The sequence below is a fragment of the Prionailurus viverrinus genome, chromosome A1 (assembly GCF_022837055.1).
Source record: "Prionailurus viverrinus isolate Anna chromosome A1, UM_Priviv_1.0, whole genome shotgun sequence".
Classification (NCBI taxonomy): domain Eukaryota; kingdom Metazoa; phylum Chordata; class Mammalia; order Carnivora; family Felidae; genus Prionailurus; species Prionailurus viverrinus.
In genome coordinates, this window is record NC_062561.1 from 212,279,645 (window position 1) to 212,297,315 (window position 17,671).

General features: G+C 38.4%; 1 protein-coding gene across 1 annotated transcript in view; it reads right to left on the minus strand.

The window, feature by feature from the left end:
• Nucleotides 1-17,671, minus strand: part of SPEF2 (sperm flagellar 2) — a 189,066-nt gene that overhangs the window by 77,942 nt on the left and 93,453 nt on the right. Inside the window, exons 21-24 of the mRNA XM_047876214.1 lie at nt 14,501-14,649; nt 9,665-9,792; nt 9,443-9,581; nt 1,857-1,994 (exon numbers count right to left, since the gene is read on the minus strand). Of these exons, the coding sequence (XP_047732170.1) occupies nt 1,857-1,994; nt 9,443-9,581; nt 9,665-9,792; nt 14,501-14,649 (554 nt within the window). The remainder of the gene's footprint in view (nt 1-1,856; nt 1,995-9,442; nt 9,582-9,664; nt 9,793-14,500; nt 14,650-17,671) is intronic.

Sequence of the window (17,671 nt, forward strand, 5' to 3'; positions counted from 1 at the left end):
ACTGATTGTGTGCCATCGGGCAAATCATTCCACTTATGTCTGCCTCAGTTTCTTCATCTGTCAAATGAGGATTATAACAGAAGTTACAGCATAGGGTTGTTGGGAAGGTTTCACGTAACCTATGTGAAAATCCATAGAGCAGTGCTTGGCACGTAAGGAGGAAAGAGTAAGGAATTAATAAATAGCAGCTTTTATTTAGTGTCCTTTCCTTTATCTTCTTTCCTCCTAGTTCACTTTAGAAGTGGATTTGGCTTCTCAGGACGAGATCCTTAAATCTAGGTATTGCTGAGAGGTAAGTCATGCCATTCCCACAAGAGGCAGTACTGCTGAGACTAATGAGAAATGATTCACAAAGATTCTCTATTTGCTTTGCCACTGGATTTCAGTTATTTCCCCCACAAGCTTCTGATGCACCGTTCTAACAGCCAGTCTCTGCTTGCCTAAACTGGTGCTTAAGGAATGCTACCTGAGGTGGCATAGGCTGCCTGGGTGGATCAGGCTGCTTAGGTGGCTCATTGTAATCCTTTATACAACCCATGCCTGGATCCCACAGCTTATAGTCAGTGAGGCTGCTCCTGCACCTCAGGTTTCTGCTGACTTTTCAGGCCTCCTGTAGTCCAAGCTGCCCATGCATCATGGGCTTGTCCCTCTGAAGGTTGGAAGTATCAGCATTCACAGTCATTAATTCAATGAGCATGTATTAAACACCTAGTGTGTGCTAGCTCAGACTGTCAGCTAAATATTCTCCTCTCCTATAATATCTTCTCATGTAAGTCAGTCAGTTGAAGATTAAAAATGTATCCTTTTCCATTCTCTACCGTCACTGCTATTCTCTTAGGAAACAGTACTTAGGTAGACACAACTTGACCAAGACAACCTTCCTATGCCCCTCAGCTTGGCTAGACTGTACAGTCTTCTTCCTAAGTCTTGACTCCTGACATCCCTTTTCTTATTTACTCTAGAAAACTTATTGTAAATCTTTGCTCTGTCCATTTGAGGTATAAATCTTTTCAAAAGCTTCTTGCCAGTTTTAGAACTTAAAACTGTCTTTACTAAGTATCTGGGCACCATCCCTTTGAAATGTTAGGCATCAAGGAAGATAGCGCCTCTCTCTGCCAGTTCGTCTGGGAGTGGAGGAGCCTTGTTCCCAGTGGTAAAAGTACCTTCTGTAGCGAAGGTAGGAGAAAGCTTACTCTTCCTTTAGGTAAGGCCAATCAGCAAGTACAGATGGGTTCTGTACTAAGGACTACACTCCAACTCTCCAACTCTCTCTAGCTCTTCCTCTTGGCAATGCTGGGTATCCAGACTTGGTGTGTGCTCTCTCCTATTGTTGGCAATAGTCTTGGAAAAAGAGCAAAGCCTAACTTCTTGTCTGGTGCAATATTTTTATTTAACAGGCTGCAAATATAAGTTAATGAGGTTGTTCTGGTGAATGGTATTTTTTTTTTTTTCAATCCTGACATAAAACTTTTTTCTGGAATCGAATGCCTGCTGACGTTGACTTAGCCCATGCTCTCTGGCAGGGCTGCTTTCCTGGGCTTCTGCTGGCCACTCTGGGTGTCCACAGAGGCTGACAAGGTAACAACCAGTATAGACACTACCTCTCCTGCCACTCTCCACTGTTTTAAGCTGGTCAGTGGTTGCTTTGGATGCTCCCAGTTCTGGTGCTTGTTTGGCCCAGGGCCCAAATGATTTATTTCAGCTAACTTCTTCAGCAAGTTGGAGCTCAGGCCAGGCAGAGTGCTGTGAGTAAAGTGAGCCTGAATGGGCCCCTCATGCTTCCAAAGGAACTGTAAAGGAAGGGACAGGACATAGCTGGGGAGGCGAGAGTCTGTGTCGTTGACAGCCGCTCTTACCTGCATCAGTGAGAAGAAATGGTTCATCGTGATTCCGATGGTGTCCTGCAACCAGCTCTCGTTAATGATATCCTGACGCTCCTGATCTGCCTCTTCCTTCCGGGCATCACAGATGTCCCACAGGCGGTCTCGTAAATCCTGAGCAGAAAGAGACATCGCTGTTATGGTTTAGGATCACGGCTCAAATCACCTCAGTGTAATAAAACTGGAATCCTTTGCCTGTCTTAAAAATATCTCCAAAGAAGATTGGACCTAATGCACTCATGTATTTTATTTCTTCATTCAACAACTTTTTATTTTGCTTCTACCCTATGCCAGGCCTTTCCTTTGTAAGACCAGCTCACCAAATCATATGCCCACATCAAGCACAAACCCACTACAATTCACTTTAGTCATGGGTGGCTATGTGTTATGTAGTATTCTAATCCTTTCACAGGAAATTTTCTTAGTTGAAAAAGTCCTTTCAGGGAATTTGGGGGGAAATGATGAATTGTTGGTGGAAGAAATATGCAGCCATATTTAATCCAAGGGCACGGGCTCATTCGTTAATCATGAGTGCGGCATGTCATTCACCAAGAACTGCTGTCTGAGCTTAATAGGATTGTTCAAATCTAAGCTTTTCATTAAAGAGCTAGCAGTAAACTAACTAACTAACTAACTAACTAACTAACTAAATAAATAAATAAATAAATAAAAATTAAAAAAAGCTTTGCAAGATCCCAGGTCTGCCATTGATGTAAAAAAACTAACACGTCTTTCTACGTGTGTTAGAGTGTCAGAATATGTCACTGTACTTATACCAACTCATTTAATGCCTCGCAACAATCTGAGGTACCATTATTGTCTTCATTTTGCAGATGAGTCACAGAGAGGTTATTTTCCTAATGTGACACAGTGAGTAAGTGGTAGATCCAAGACATGAGCCTGTGGTGCTGGGTAATACACACCTGTATTTCAGGTCTCAGTTACTTTGTCTGAAACTTACTTTTTGGATGTGCAATATAGAATAAATTAGTTTATGTATATAAAGCACTTAGCATAGTATTTAGCATACAATAATTCCTCAGTTAATAAAAACTAATATAATCTTATAAGAATATAATATTCATAGCAATAAAATCTGTTTAATAAAATATACCATTAATGAAATATGTACAGTCAATTAAAATGTGACAGTTTTCATACTAATAATTTATTGAACATTAGTCTGTGTTGGGTGTTGTGTTAAGTGCTTCACATTGATTACTCTGCTAATCCCAACAATAACCAGGAAGTAAATTCCGGTGAGTAAATGGATGCCCAGAGAGGTTAAGTCACTTGGCTCTGGCTTCAATGTGGTAGAGTCAGGAATCTTAATGCAATCGGTTTGATTCCAGTGCCCCCAGTAGGTTTTATTTCTGTGATACTATGTCACTGAAACAATTAACATATTGGTTTGTTACCTCCAGGGAACTGCATATAAAATGAAAATATCACAGCCATTTTTGAAGCCATATTCTAAGTATTAGAACAATGCACCATTATCTTAGAGCTGATCTTGGTATCTCCATGGTCTTTCCACAGATACTCTGTCAGACATTCAGTGAGTACAGGCTTGTGTCTACCAAGCATTTGTACATTTATGAGAGCTAGAAGAGTTCCCTTTTTCTCCTGCCTCACTGTGAAGACTTGGCAAGTACTAGTGTCTGTGTGGCTCAGATTTCTGATGGCAGAGTGAGGACAATGCAATAGGAGAACCTCTCCAATAACTTCTCAGAATTGGAATGAAACAAGCCAAGAACAAAGACAGTTACCAAGCATAGAGATGGTCTGGGCTACCCAGAGGCATGGCTGGTTTTCACGTTTTGTTTGGAAAGAATTAGGGAATTATTAAATATCCCTTAATAATCATAGGTGTGTTGTATTTAAGAAAAGCTCATGGCTATTAATTGTGAAGGTTATGCAGACAAAAATCATTAAAAATGAACACTTTTACAAAATTGCTATGAATTTGACTCTGATACGCCTTGGCGATGGCCAACTTTTGTTGAATTTAATGGGAGTTCTTTGTACTTCTTGCATTTTGATGTCTGTGTCCTTCCTCAGATTAGGTAAGTTTTCAGCTATAATTTGCTCAAATAAACCTTCTGCCCATTTTTCTCTCTTCATCTTCTGGGACTCTTATACGAGTGTTATTCTGTTTTAAGAAGTCACTGAGTTCCCTAAGTCTACCTTTCTTTTCAGCTTCATTATTTTCCATAATTTTATCCTCTGTATCACTAAGTTGTTCCTCTCTTTGTCCATCCTCAGTCTTGGCATCCACCCATTCACGTTTCCATCTCAGTTACAGCATTTTTAATTTGGGCCCAACTAGATTTTAACTCTTTTATCTCTGAAGAAAGGGATTCTCTAGCGTCTTCCATGCTTTTTTTTCAAGCCCAGATAGAATTCTTATAATTGTTGTTTTAAATTCTAGTTCAGACACCTTACTTATATCTGTATTGATTAACTCTCTGGCTGTCATTTCTTCCTGTTCTTTCTTTTGGGGTGAATTCCTCTGTCTTGTCATTTCGGAGGAAAAAATAATAAAAACTAATAAATTACAAAAATAAAGGAAACCAGGTCCTTTGGTCGGTTTTGGTTATGTTTTAGTCTGCTTGTTAAGAGAAGCTGCCATGTTCTCTCCTTCGAATTATGCAGATTGTCCTCTTAATCCTCAGATTGATGTCCTAGGTGTTCAAAATGATTTGATGTTGATCTGGCGGTGTTCGAGGGCTGAGACAACCCCAGGGTTCCCCTACCACTCTGCCATCCTAGCTCCTCCTCCTTTTACAAAAGTTTGAAAGGTTTCTGTCGGGTCAAAAGACCAAATTCAACTTATATGGTGCTTATTAGAGTCTCACATAAAACAAAATGACACAAAAAGGTGCAAAGTCAAAACTTAGATGAGACAGGGGCGCCTGGGTGGCGCAGTCGGTTAAGCGTCCGACTTCAGCCAGGTCACGATCTCGCGGTCCGGGAGTTCGAGCCCCGCGTCAGGCTCTGGGCTGATGGCTCAGAGCCTGGAGCCTGTTTCCGATTCTGTGTCTCCCTCTCTCTCTGCCCCTCCCCCGTTCATGCTCTGTCTCTCTCTGTCCCAAAAATAAATAAAAAACGTTAAAAAAAAATTAAAAAAAAAAACTTAGATGAGACAAATACAAATAAGAAATAAAACAAGGTTCACAGTATTGTTATCGGATATAGTAGAATTCAGTACAAAAGTAGTTGTTTGGGGGCAACGATGGTTATTTTACACTATAGAGAGTGTAGGAGACCATGAAGAGATAAGTTATCATGTTTCTTCACATCAAATATCACTATGTCAGAGAAACCGTTTAATGAACGCTTCATGGTCTGGGGAGTCTGGCAGCGTGGGTTCAGATTCCAGCTGTGAAGCTTACTATCTCTTTACCATATTTCTTCATCCATAAAATGTGACTATTACTCGTTCCCACCCCAGAGGGTTGTCCCGAGGGTGAAACAAGACAGTGCCAGCACATACACATGTTCAGTTTACTGATTACTGGCGCTACATTAAAACCTATAGAGCAAAAGATATAGCAAGGAAAATGGATAGAAACGTAACCATGACAGGGGTTTTTAACCCACTTTCATTCGTTTTTGCAAGATTATGTAGGTACAGAAATGTTTAAAAAAAAGAATACAGTAATTGTTTCAATCAGAATACTTATGATGCTTTAAAAAGGGCCCATCCTAGACCTGACTTAGGACATAGGGTCTGAAGCAAAGGCGGGATTATTTTTTTAAACTTTACAAGTTTCTCTACAATATACTACTGCTAAGAATCCACTGCTAAAAAGCATTCTAATGACATTAGCAATGTTAACTGGGCCAAAACTTTGAGTCTTCTAAATAGAGACTAGATGTTGTTTTCTAGTGCCTATGAAATATAAACAGAAATTTTTCACATTTCAGACAACTGAAAAATTATGACAAATTTGAAATATTTTTAAAATTAATTAAAATCAAAATTGTATAAAATTAATTAAAATCAAAATTCTAAATACCTAAGTCTCTGATCACAATGCAACAGAATTGAAGTAGGGGACAAAGTTTAAAGTAATAACAACATTTGTCACCTGGAAATGAAACAAAGCATTTTTAAGAATAATTATGTGGCCAATGAAAATATCAATACTGCAATTAGACACTATTTGGTAATTAATTATATTTGAAAATACGTAGTTAAAAACTGTGGGGTCTATCCAAAGCCCTACTAAAGGGAAAGTTTTTTTTTTTTCCTTCCTTGACTATTTTTATCAAAATCTTCTCTACTTTATCGCTTGAATTGATATTTTAAGTTTAATATTAAAAATTTTTTTTTAACTTTGATTTATTTTTGAGACAGAGAGAGACAGAGCATGAACTGGGGAGGAGCAGAGAGAGAGGGAGACACAGAATCGGAAACAGGCTCCAGGCTCTGAGCTGTCAGCACAGAGCCCAACGCGGGGCTCGAACTCACGGACCGTGAGATCATGACCTGAGCCGGTCGGACGCCCAACCGACTGAGCCACCCAGGTGCCCCAAGTTTAATATTTTTAAACCTCCTATATTGTCAATTTCAGGTTTATTCTTATTAATTCCTTTCTTTTTCTCAGGTTTACTTTCTAGCTTATTTTTGAAGTTATATTCATTTCTATTCTTTCATGTCTAATAGTAAGTCAAGAAAAAAAAAGGGGGGGAATATCCACCATACAAAACCAAATAGATAGATAACCACATACTTAGAAATCCACATATACATAAATGTATCATATACAACTGTGTGTGATATATTTGAGTCTTATCAGACGAATTGATTAACTTTTTGAAAAAGATAAAATGAGATCCGTATTCAAATAATATATAATTTAAATATTTAAAAGTAAAACATAAAACTGTAAAAGTATTAAGAGTGGAACATTTGTATATAATTTTGGAGTGGAGAAGTATTTAATTTACCACAAGGAGAAGCTACAATGAAACATTTTCCATATTTATCCATATAAACATTAAAAGCTTTCTGCATATTAAAACTCTCCTCAAATAATATAAGGCAAACATGAACCTGGGAATATATTTGTAACATATGACCAACAGATGGTTTATCTCCTTAATATAAAAAAAGGTTTTAGAGAACAATAAGAAAAAGAGCACAGACCAACAGAAAAATGGGCAGAAATCATAAATAGACTTCAGCAGGAAGGAAAAATAAATGACCATTAAACTCAGGAAAAAATGGTCAACCTCAACTGTAAAAACTGAAATGCAAATTACAGAAGATATCCATAGTTTTAATATCCATTAAGTTGGCAAAGATTAACAAAAATGATAAAACCTAATATTTGCTGGCATCCTCATATTCGGTAGCTTGGAGTGAAATTTGCCAGTTTTTAATGTGTCAATTTTTTATAATTTGCAATTTAAAAAAATTTCAGATTTTAAATGTGTTTTAAAAGTAAGCACAATTTTAGATTCAGCAATTTCACTTTTTTAGAAAATTTCCCAAGGAAATAATTGAGGATGTGGTAAATATTTTGCTGGATGAAATTTTACTGTATAATTTTCTATAATAAAAAGTTAATGTTAAACAAATACTTGTTAATGAAATGGTTAAATTATGATACAGTTCATTAATGAAATATCTCTTAGATGTAAGAATGATGAGGTAGATAAATTTTTATTGAGAAAGAAAATGTGTTCTATTGTTGAATAAGAATGCTACAAAGCAATATGTTCATTGCAGTCACTTTTTTTGCAAAGACAATTGTACCAAGGTAGTAACAATGGTTAACTACTGGCAATGGGATTATGGATTTGTCATTTTAAATTTTGCTTCTTTTTAATATCTAATGTATCTACAATAAGCATATGGCACTTCTGGAACTAGAAAAAAATCCATCCCACTTAAGGTATTGAAAATTTAAAAGCCGCCTCATTCTTCCAACAATCAATTGGCTGATATGGAAAAGAAGTACACAGGAGGGCTGGCATTAGGATTAGGTAGGAAATAGATAGAAAAAACAGATATGTTTTAGGATTTATATACCTATTAATTATTGCTTAAGGAATGTCTAAGAAAAGGTAAAATACTTCGGTTTTACTAGGGCATTTGTTAATTCAGTACCTTTTGGGTTAAACTCTCCAGCACCCTGGTCATCCAAATCACTATAATGCCTTCATTTAATTTCAATCAATAGCTTCCCAATTGGTTTCCCACTTAGTCTCCCTGCTGCTTTTATTCCACTAAAGACCCTTTTAAAATCCAGAAGCCAAGGCTTCAGTTCTCATTCAGATAAACATCAGTATCCTAATAATGACCTCCAAGGCCTTAGGTAATCTGGTCCCTTATGCTCTCTCTCACCTCATCACCACCCATTCTGGCCTGCTCACTCTGTTCTTCCAGCCACATCAGTGTCCTTACTGTTCTTCAAACACACCACACATCCTCCCCCTTCAGTGCCTTTGACTTTACTTTCCCCTCTGCCTGATACACTCTTTCCCCAAATATCTACATGGCTCACTCAATCACTCCTGTCCTGAGTTTGTCAAATGTCACCTTCCCAGTGGGCCTTTCCACGACTACCATAGACAAAATAGTACATCAGCAATCCTTTCCTTGCCCTGCTTTTTTATTCTTCACAAAGCTCTGTCAATGACATATTCACTGTATATTCTATATACTCACTTGTTTATTGCTTATTCTCTGTCTTTGGCACCAGAACATAAATATCATGAGGTCATAGATTTTTTGTTCACTGTTGTGTCCCCAGACCCTTGAACTGTGCTGGGATCATGACAGATGTTCAAAAAATATAGAGAAGATGAATGGCTTGTGGGGTAGACGTTGGCACTTTTTTTGTTGTACAAGTAAATATTAAGATTATAATCAGATCTGACTACTAGCAACCTGTACTTAAGGTAGTGGCAAGGGAAAGAATTCCTCTGACAGGATAAGGGTCTCTGTAAATTTATACAGGAAAGACAAAAGGTAAGATATTGACATCAAGCTTCCTGAACCTCAGAAGTCCTTTTCTAAACCATTAGGGTAATATATTCCATGTATGAACTTATGAAAATCAGCCTATCAAGTGCCAGGTACTGGGCTTGATGGAGATACAACAATGTATAAGATTTGGCACTCTCCCTCAAAGGATCTATTCAATATTGGCAGCCCTTTAGGTTTTCCATGAAGTTCCCTCATTCCCCTTCTCTCTGACATCATCCAACCCTATGACTGCAATCAAGGTAGGCATGTGCTTAATAACAGGCATCAATATAGTTACAATGCCCAACAAAGGGGTTAGGAGTCTACAAAACAGATGCCAAGAATGCTCTGGCTCTGCTGAACTTGGCTCCTCTTTCTGGAAGTGTTGGCCACAATATTCTTATTCTGAATTCAAGTCCAGAAGAGCCATTGCCCAAGAAAGTTTCCAAGTTAAGTGTTCAAATCACTTCCCACCTCATCCTCATACCTAACGAAAGTAAGAAGGGAATGGGCTAGAGTTCTGCAGCACAATGGTTGAGCGTGTAGAGACCCTGGTGCAATAAGTCACAGATTTCCTTACATTTACTCTTTGGTGTAGTTCGGCCTTTGTTTCCTCATCATCCCACAGGTCATCAGGAAGAGAGTTGTAATCAGCCTGCCACTGAGATACAAAGTTTTGCTTGTGATCCGGACGCTTTAGAAACTGCTGGAAATTTGTTCTGTAAGGCATTAAGAGAATGAGATGGATCTTACACGACATGCCTCCAGACTATAAAATTCTAACTTTGGAAACTTTACTTACCTAACCTCATACAAGTAAGCAAGCACAACATGCTGCCCTTCTCTCAGATGCCTGAGAACTGTTTTGATGGAGTCTATATAGGAATTTTCTATTAGTTTCCAGTAAGGTATTAGAAATGAAGGCATTTCCTGTTAAATGGTAAAGCATAAAAATAATCATTTCAAAGTGAAAATACTTCTGAATAATTGAGCCAAAAGAGCAATACTGAGCAGAAGGACCAAGATGCGGCTGCAATTATCTAAAGCATTCTCTGTGAAACTTCTTGCTGCTCCTCTCCTCCCCTCCCCCAGTTAATTCCTATTCCAAATACATTCTTTGTGTCTCAGTTCAGACATAATGTCTTCCAGAAATCCTTCCGTGATCCAAAAGGTCTAGAAGGTCATCTTCGGAAGTTCTGGAGTTCTATTTTAGCACCTTGTACTTCTCCCCTCATAGTAGTGATGACATTAATGGCAACTGCTTATTCATGTGTCCATATTCACCTCTAGAATATCAGTCTCATAAAGCCAAGAACAATGGTTATTTTATCTACCTCTCTATAGTTTTTCCTATTATTACCACAGTGTCTGGAACACAGAAGGTGCTTGAGAAATATTTACTGAATGAATAAATAGATGCCATATTTTGCCTAAGTTGGAAAACTGCCTATCGTGGAGAATATCTAGTGTTTGTGTCAGGGCAATGAGTCATTTCTCTGAATTCACCCAAGTGGTATTATCTTTGCTGTGTGCACCATGAAAAATTAGAAAGTTTCTTTATGTTATCTTTAATGAAACAAGTAAACAATCAAAACCAAGAAATAATCGAAATGAAATAAAATTGAAGACATAATATATTCACTATAAATTCTGTGTACTAATTATTCATTTATTGGCTGTGCATTTATTTAATCAGGGAATTACACCTGAGGAACTGAGAGATCATTTGGCCAATCTTTCCAACTGAGAAATGCCAAATACTAGATGCAAAGTATCCAATCTCTCTGTGGACCTCACTGATACATTAAGCAGGACATTTCAGGGCAAGCCTTTCAGTGTCACACATCTCATGTTACTGGAAAATTCTCCCTGTGTTGATCAGAAACTTGCCTTCTTGTAGTTTCCACTTACCAGCGCTACCTGTGCCCTTTAGAGAAGGGCAGACTAAATTCACACAGTCTTCCCTGTGACAGGCTGTCAGATATTTGAGGACATTAGTGAGGGTAGGCAGTATGGGATTCAAGATGAAACTTGATTGTTTTTGTAGTCCCAGCCTCTAGTATGGCATTTTCTCATAACAGGCCCCCAATAAATTTTACTATGGATGTAATCAGACTTAACCTGAACTCAGTTTTATCGTTAAATTTTTAGGAGACTGGATGTTTCCATCTGGTTCTAAAAGTCCATGATTCAATGTCCAGTAACATTTGAAGTATTCATTTATCTAACTTAAACATTTACAGTTCCTTTAATGTTCCTCTGACATTATTTTAACATCTTTTTCTTTCCTGGTTCTCCCCTCTGGTTTCTATTCTTTCATGATCTCTCTCTCTCTCAAAGGATGAGGTATCCAGAATGGTAATAAAGAACATTTTAAATAAGCCTACTACTAAACCTCCCTCCTAGTTGACTTTAATATATTAATTCACACTCTGTGCATGGAGAGTTACCTAACTGAAGTATCACCCTGCTCACAGATTATCATTTATTCTTAAGAACTTTATGAGATATTGTCAAATACTATTTTGAACTCAAGATATACCGTGTTAATGGTCTTTCCCTGATCCATCTATGCAACCTTGCTCTCAAGGGAAAGGAATGGACCAGTTCATCAGGACTTAGCCTTAGTGAAACTGTGTGGGCTCTGGGTTTAGTTATTTTTCAAAGAGAGATAGAGACAGAGTGCGAGCAAGAAAGGGGCAGAGGGAGGGAGACACAGAATCTGAAGCAGGCTCCAGACTCCAAACTGTCAGCACAGAGCCCGACGTGGGGCTCAAACTCACAAAACCGTGAGATCATGACCTGAGCTGAAACCAAGAGTTGGACACTTAACTAACTTAGCCACCCTGGTGCCCCTGGGTGATCATTTTTGTAGTTTATACATGCTCAGAAGTCATGCTTTTAATAATTTTCTCTCAAATTTGGTCAGGGCTTACTGTATAGAGTATTTGTCTATGTGTTACTAAATCTCATCAGCCCTTTATTAAATATTTAGGTATTTGCCTACATCTGGTCTTCTGGAATCTCCCATATCCTCTGTGATTTCTATGGGTTATTGATAATATCATGTCTGTAGGTTCCTCCAGTCTCTGGGATATAATTTTCCTGGGTCTGGGGACTTGAACTTATATGATGTGCCTAGATATTCAAATCTGTACTTTCCGATTAAATAGTCTTCTTTTCATTGGATAAGACTGAGCATAATAAGAAATCAGTAGCCAAAGCAAATATGCACCAAAGCTTCCGGAGCTAAAGTGCAAAAGCTCCTCACTCTGATTGCCTTCTTGGTTCTCTCTGCACCTCCCCTATGGCTGACAAAGGGAGAAGGACCCAGGCTGTCCTGGAACTTGGCTGCTGCCTCCACCTGGGAGAGCCAGATATGAAAGCAGTCTCTCTCAGTCTCTCAACCTCTCTGTCTCTCTCTCTCTCTCTGTCTCTCTCTCTCTCTCAATATACCTTCCCTCCTCCCTATTCTCCTTCTCCCCCTTCTTCTCTCTCTGTCCACATGCCTACTGAGGTAGGTAGATATGGAGTCCTTGGAAGGCCTAAAACCAGGTTTACCAGATAAAATATAGGAGGCCCAGCTAAGTATATTGATAATCTGAAATTCAAATTTAACTAGGCATCTGTCTTTCTTCTTGTTTGGCAGGTAAGCTCTGCAGCCCATGTGTGAGAAGTTTAGGATGGGAAAAGGACTAAAATGGATCATGTGGCGGCTTTGTTTCTAGGCTCTAGACTACTTCTAGTTGTAGCAGAATGTGTTCTCCACACGGCTTCGCTTAGGTTACCAGAGCTAGAGTTCTGTGCTGCATATCTTCCATCGTCTCTCCAGACCAACCTCCTGTCCTTCATTCTTCACGCTGCTCGGCGCCCTGGAAGGCTAACTTATGTGAACTATTTCAAGAAACAACCTCGTCCTCCCATCCTGGGAAAGATATGTGAGAGCAGAAAGAAACTGAGGTCTGGTTACATATTTGCCTGCTCCTCTCTGCTGCGTCACTGTGGATGGCTGCATCCCCCTGCTGAAGGCCACAGCCCTCTCCATGCAGAGGTCCTCTTGAGGTCCAAGCATTTGCTCCCTTTCCTCACATTCTCAGGGCTACAGACCATATGACTCCCAGCTACCCGTTACTTGGGAGTAATAATCGAATCCTTGTATGTTCCCTTATTTTTGACCTTTTATTTAACTCTCCTTAAATTACCAATATAATTCTGCTTTCTGCCAGAACCCTGACTGCTAGAAGATCTACATGGAAGCCAGTACCATATCTCAATGTTAATGTTTATTTTTTTTTAATTTCTATCCTCTATTTCCTTCTTATCCTCTATGAATTTATCCCTCTCATGAGCTTCAAGGTTTGGAGTTAAGAATTAGATTTCAATATTTTTGTCTCTTACTCCCAAGCCCTCCCAAATAAGATCATTTTAATTTTATCTCTTTCCCAACAACCTCTTAATTTTTAAGTAGGCTTCACATCTAGCATGGATCCCAATATGGGGCTTGAACTCTCGACCCTGAGAGCAAGAGCTGGACGCTTATTTCACCGAGCGAGCCGGGTGTCCCTCCCAACAACCACTTCTATACCCTCATTCTATGACGAGTTTTTAAATATATTTATTTCAAAAAGTAGCTTCTGTTTGGCTGAGTGATATTATACACATCCATAATTATATCATTTAATGTTATCATCTTTAAATAGTTTCTGTTCTAACTTCCTTATCAATGCTAATTAATTAATTCATTAGAACTCTATCAAGAATCTACACCGTGTGTGATTCTGTATTGAATACAATTTTCCACCTTCTCTCAAAGAGTTTATAATATGATCTGGAAGATAAGACATTTCCCTAGGAAAGATCAATAATAACATCAACACCACAACCACTGAAATTCACGATTGTGTCTCAGATTCCTGCCATAGATGGTCGGCACTCAGAATTCCCTGAAGATTGCAATGTAGAAAACAAGGGTTTCACCTTTTACAAAGCTCTTTGTCTTTGAAAAAGTGTTAAAGACCATTCTTGGTGATTTTCTTGATATGATTCATCTATTGAAGCAACCAGATTTGCCTAGGCGGAGACTGGGTTTTGCGGTTGTCAGAGAACAAAGAACTGAATGGAGTTTCCAGGGCTCACTGGGGGTATCTCCTGGCCTCATATGGGTGTACCTGTTTAAAGTTCTCAGTCCAGATAGCTATCTGTTCTTTCATTAGTTTAGTCAGCTTCTAAAAATTTCTCTTTCTAAAAAGTCAGAGGTTAAACTTCATTTGAAAGCATTATAATGTCTGCATGAGAACATGGATGGAGGGCTGTAATTTGCTGGGTATGTGTTCTGAGAAAGTCATTCTTCCAGGAAACGGCATCTCTGCTTGTCCCTGTGGAGAAAATTGGTCCTTACAGAACCCATTTGTTCTGCTTTCAGCACTCAATAGCAGTTCAAAGTATGATTCAGAAACTCGAAAAAGTAGAGGATACAGTGTAGTTCAGTGAGTAGTCTCAAAAATTCACCTCTGCTTTTTGATGAGTATATGTATCACCAGCTGTGAAAGGCCTTCTAGATGGTGCAAGTAATGGTGTAAATCTTACTGTAAATAATAGAAAGACTAGCTTCTACTAGCTTGAATCTAAACTGCCATACCTCAGGAATTGGCTCATTCACATAGACCCATTCTTCTGATCCTGGCTTAGGTGGTGGTGGCACTATGGGAGTAGGTGACACCTCTGCAGAATCAGCAGGTGACTTCTTTACCGATGCTTTCCCTCCTGGTGATTTTCCTTTAGGAGAACCTTAAACGTGCATATTATATCATTTCACTACAATTGTATGAACAGAACCAGATTCTGGTAGATGAATAAATCTAGCATTACTGTGGACTTCATGCAATTCATTAAGCAATTTTGGGGAGCCTTACCAAATCAAAAATCAAAACCCCAATTCTCTACAGCCTCCAAATTAACCAATAATACCACTAACAGTTTTTTTTAGTTTATTTATTTATTTTGAGAATGAGCAAGAGAGAGAGAAAGAGAGAGAGAAAGAAAGAGAGAAAGAGCGTGCATGCACAAGCAGGGGAGGGGCAGAGAGAGAGGGACACAGAGAATCCCTTGCAGGCTCCACACTGTCAGCACAGAGCCCAAAGTGGAGCTCAATCCCATGGACCGTGAGAACATGACCTGAGCCAAAATGAAGAGTCAGATGCTTAACCAACTGAGCTACCCAGGCACCTCCAGTAACAGTTTGTTTAAGCTACTAAATTTCTTTTGTCCAGTTGGCTATGAAAAGCAACTTGACATTTTATTTTTATCTCTTTCCTTGATTTCATAATGAACATATGGTTCTTACAAAGTATAGATTGTAAAATGCATTTCATTGACATTTGCAAGTAATGGAAAATTAAATTCTCCATTCAGAATGAGAAAGAAAGTAAGTCTAATATGAATGATGCTCTTGATGTTTTTTTGAAGCTCAGGGGAGGAGCAGGGAGGAAGGAGGCTATGAAGAGTCAGTGGGAGTCAGTGAAGGATGTGGGGAAGGAGGTGGGGTATTACAGCTTCCTAATGTCTCCACATTCCCTGAATGAGACAGAGGGTTTCTGAGTGGGAAACTTTATTTCTTGCTATAGTCAGGGAGTATGGATGAAGGTACTTGCTGTGTCATCGCCTGGCTGAATTAAGGCATGAGAGAGAGAAGGGGAGAGAAAGGAAAGAGAGAGGAAGGACAAGGAGAAGGTGGAGGAGGAAAAAGAAGAGGAAAAAAATGAAGCCTAATGTTCAGTTCTGAATCCAGAAAGGGCATATGCTTCACTTCCCCCAAAAGCATGAAGAAGGGAATCTAGACCAGTTGAGTGGTGTGGCACTCTTACGGTCTGAAAGGTTCTGTGATTGATCAAAGTAGCTTAACTCAGAAAGCCTAATATTTCCTGGAAAGATCAAGGTTATTATGGTTTAGAAATTCAGTCAGTTTAAATTACACTTACCTTCAGAATAATTATTGAAATTTTAGATGCAGTTTATAGATGTCTATAGATTTGGGAACACTTTATTTCCCAAACTATATTTCCTTAATGAGTATTATTTAATGATAATGCTGTTTAGAAAAATAAATACATCTTAAACTTTAATTATGGTTAAAAATATATTGATTACAAGTAGAAGGGAAATTGTCAATTATGTCTTATGAACAGTTTAGATGACTTCAGTTATATATATTTAAAAATAGTATCCATTAGGGGCACCTGGGTTACTCAGTCGGTTAAGCGTGCGACTCTTGATTTCAGCTCAGGTCATGATCTCACTGTTTGTGAGTTCAAGCGCCACATTGGGCTCTGAGCTGACAGTGTGGAGCCTGCTTGGGATTCCCTCTCTCTCCCTCTCTCTCTGCCCCTCCCCTGCTCACTGTCTCACTCAAAAGTAAATACAAAAACTTTATAAAAAATATTGTCCATTATTCCAGTCTGAAGTTGAATCTAGACATTTTTAAATTAGAAAAAAAAACAAACTAAGAAAATCTTTGTTCAGGCAATAACCAACAATGTTTATAATTTGATATATATTTCAATATGATGATTTTTCATTATTTGACCTGAATTTCTTGTGAATTAAAAGTGCTAACAGTATAGCTACCTTCAGATGGATTTCTCTAAGAACTTTGCAATTGTAAATGTGAGACTGGAATGAGTTTCTTTTTTTCTTATTTTCTTAAATATCATGATCATTCAGTGAAAACTAAGAACCAGGAAGCATTTGGGGGCCATTTTGCTTTGATTCCATTTAACTTTTATCTATTTTTTAACAGTGAAAATTCTAAAGGGAAAAATAAAATGTGAATGAGTAAAAACGTATCGATGCCATAGGGAATAGAAATGGATGTCACTTTTGAACAAAATCTATTGGTATCTTAAATGTAACAGGGGGCATTTGTTTTTTAGTACCATTCACCCAATCATATGGAAACTTCAGTTTCTAATGAGAGACCTGCTTTCACTTGAAAGTTGGATCATTTAGTCCTCAGTGTAGCCATTCTATGTTGAAAGAGAATTAGTGTGTATTTATGTTTCTTTTTCTAAATTGTAAACCAATTTAAATATTTTGAGGAATGGGACATAGAAATAATACATTAGAAATAATTGAATGTCTCTGATATTTAATAACTATCAGAGAGCAATCAGCCTTGGGCTCCAGTTTAATGGTTCTCCAATTGTAGCGATCATCAGAAGTCCCCAGAGGGCTTATTAAAACACAAAATTGCTGGGCCCCTGCAGGAGTTATAGATTCAGCAGGTCTGGTTAAGTATTTGTATTTTCAGTAAGTTCTCAGGTGATGTGGATGCTACTGGTCCCGGGACCACACTTCAAGTGCCACTGCCCCAGCGGATAGAGCTAGGTATTACAATTTCATTAGCCTTTTATCTTCTTCCCTCTGTTTTTCCATGTCCTTTCAGTTAAATGTGACTGAAGTTTCTAACACTGACATCACATTTATTGCTAAGTGGCCTGGTAGCACCTACAAATATAAGTCAAGTCAGAAGGCAGGCAGTGGATCAATGCCAATACCAATACATGGGAAGGCCAGTGGAGTTAAAGACAACACTATTCCCCGATGTTTGTTTCATAAAACTCTGGTTCCAATGCATACCCTTGTAAGAGAATTCTGCAGCCAAAATATTTTTGGATATTACATATTGTATCTCCAACTCCCTTAGAGATGCGTGTTGATGTATTTTTTTTAAGTCCTGCAATTAAAACCTTTTTAATTTGGCGTAACTCAGCATTTTCTGAAAGTGGTTGATTATGGAAAACTTTCTTCATTT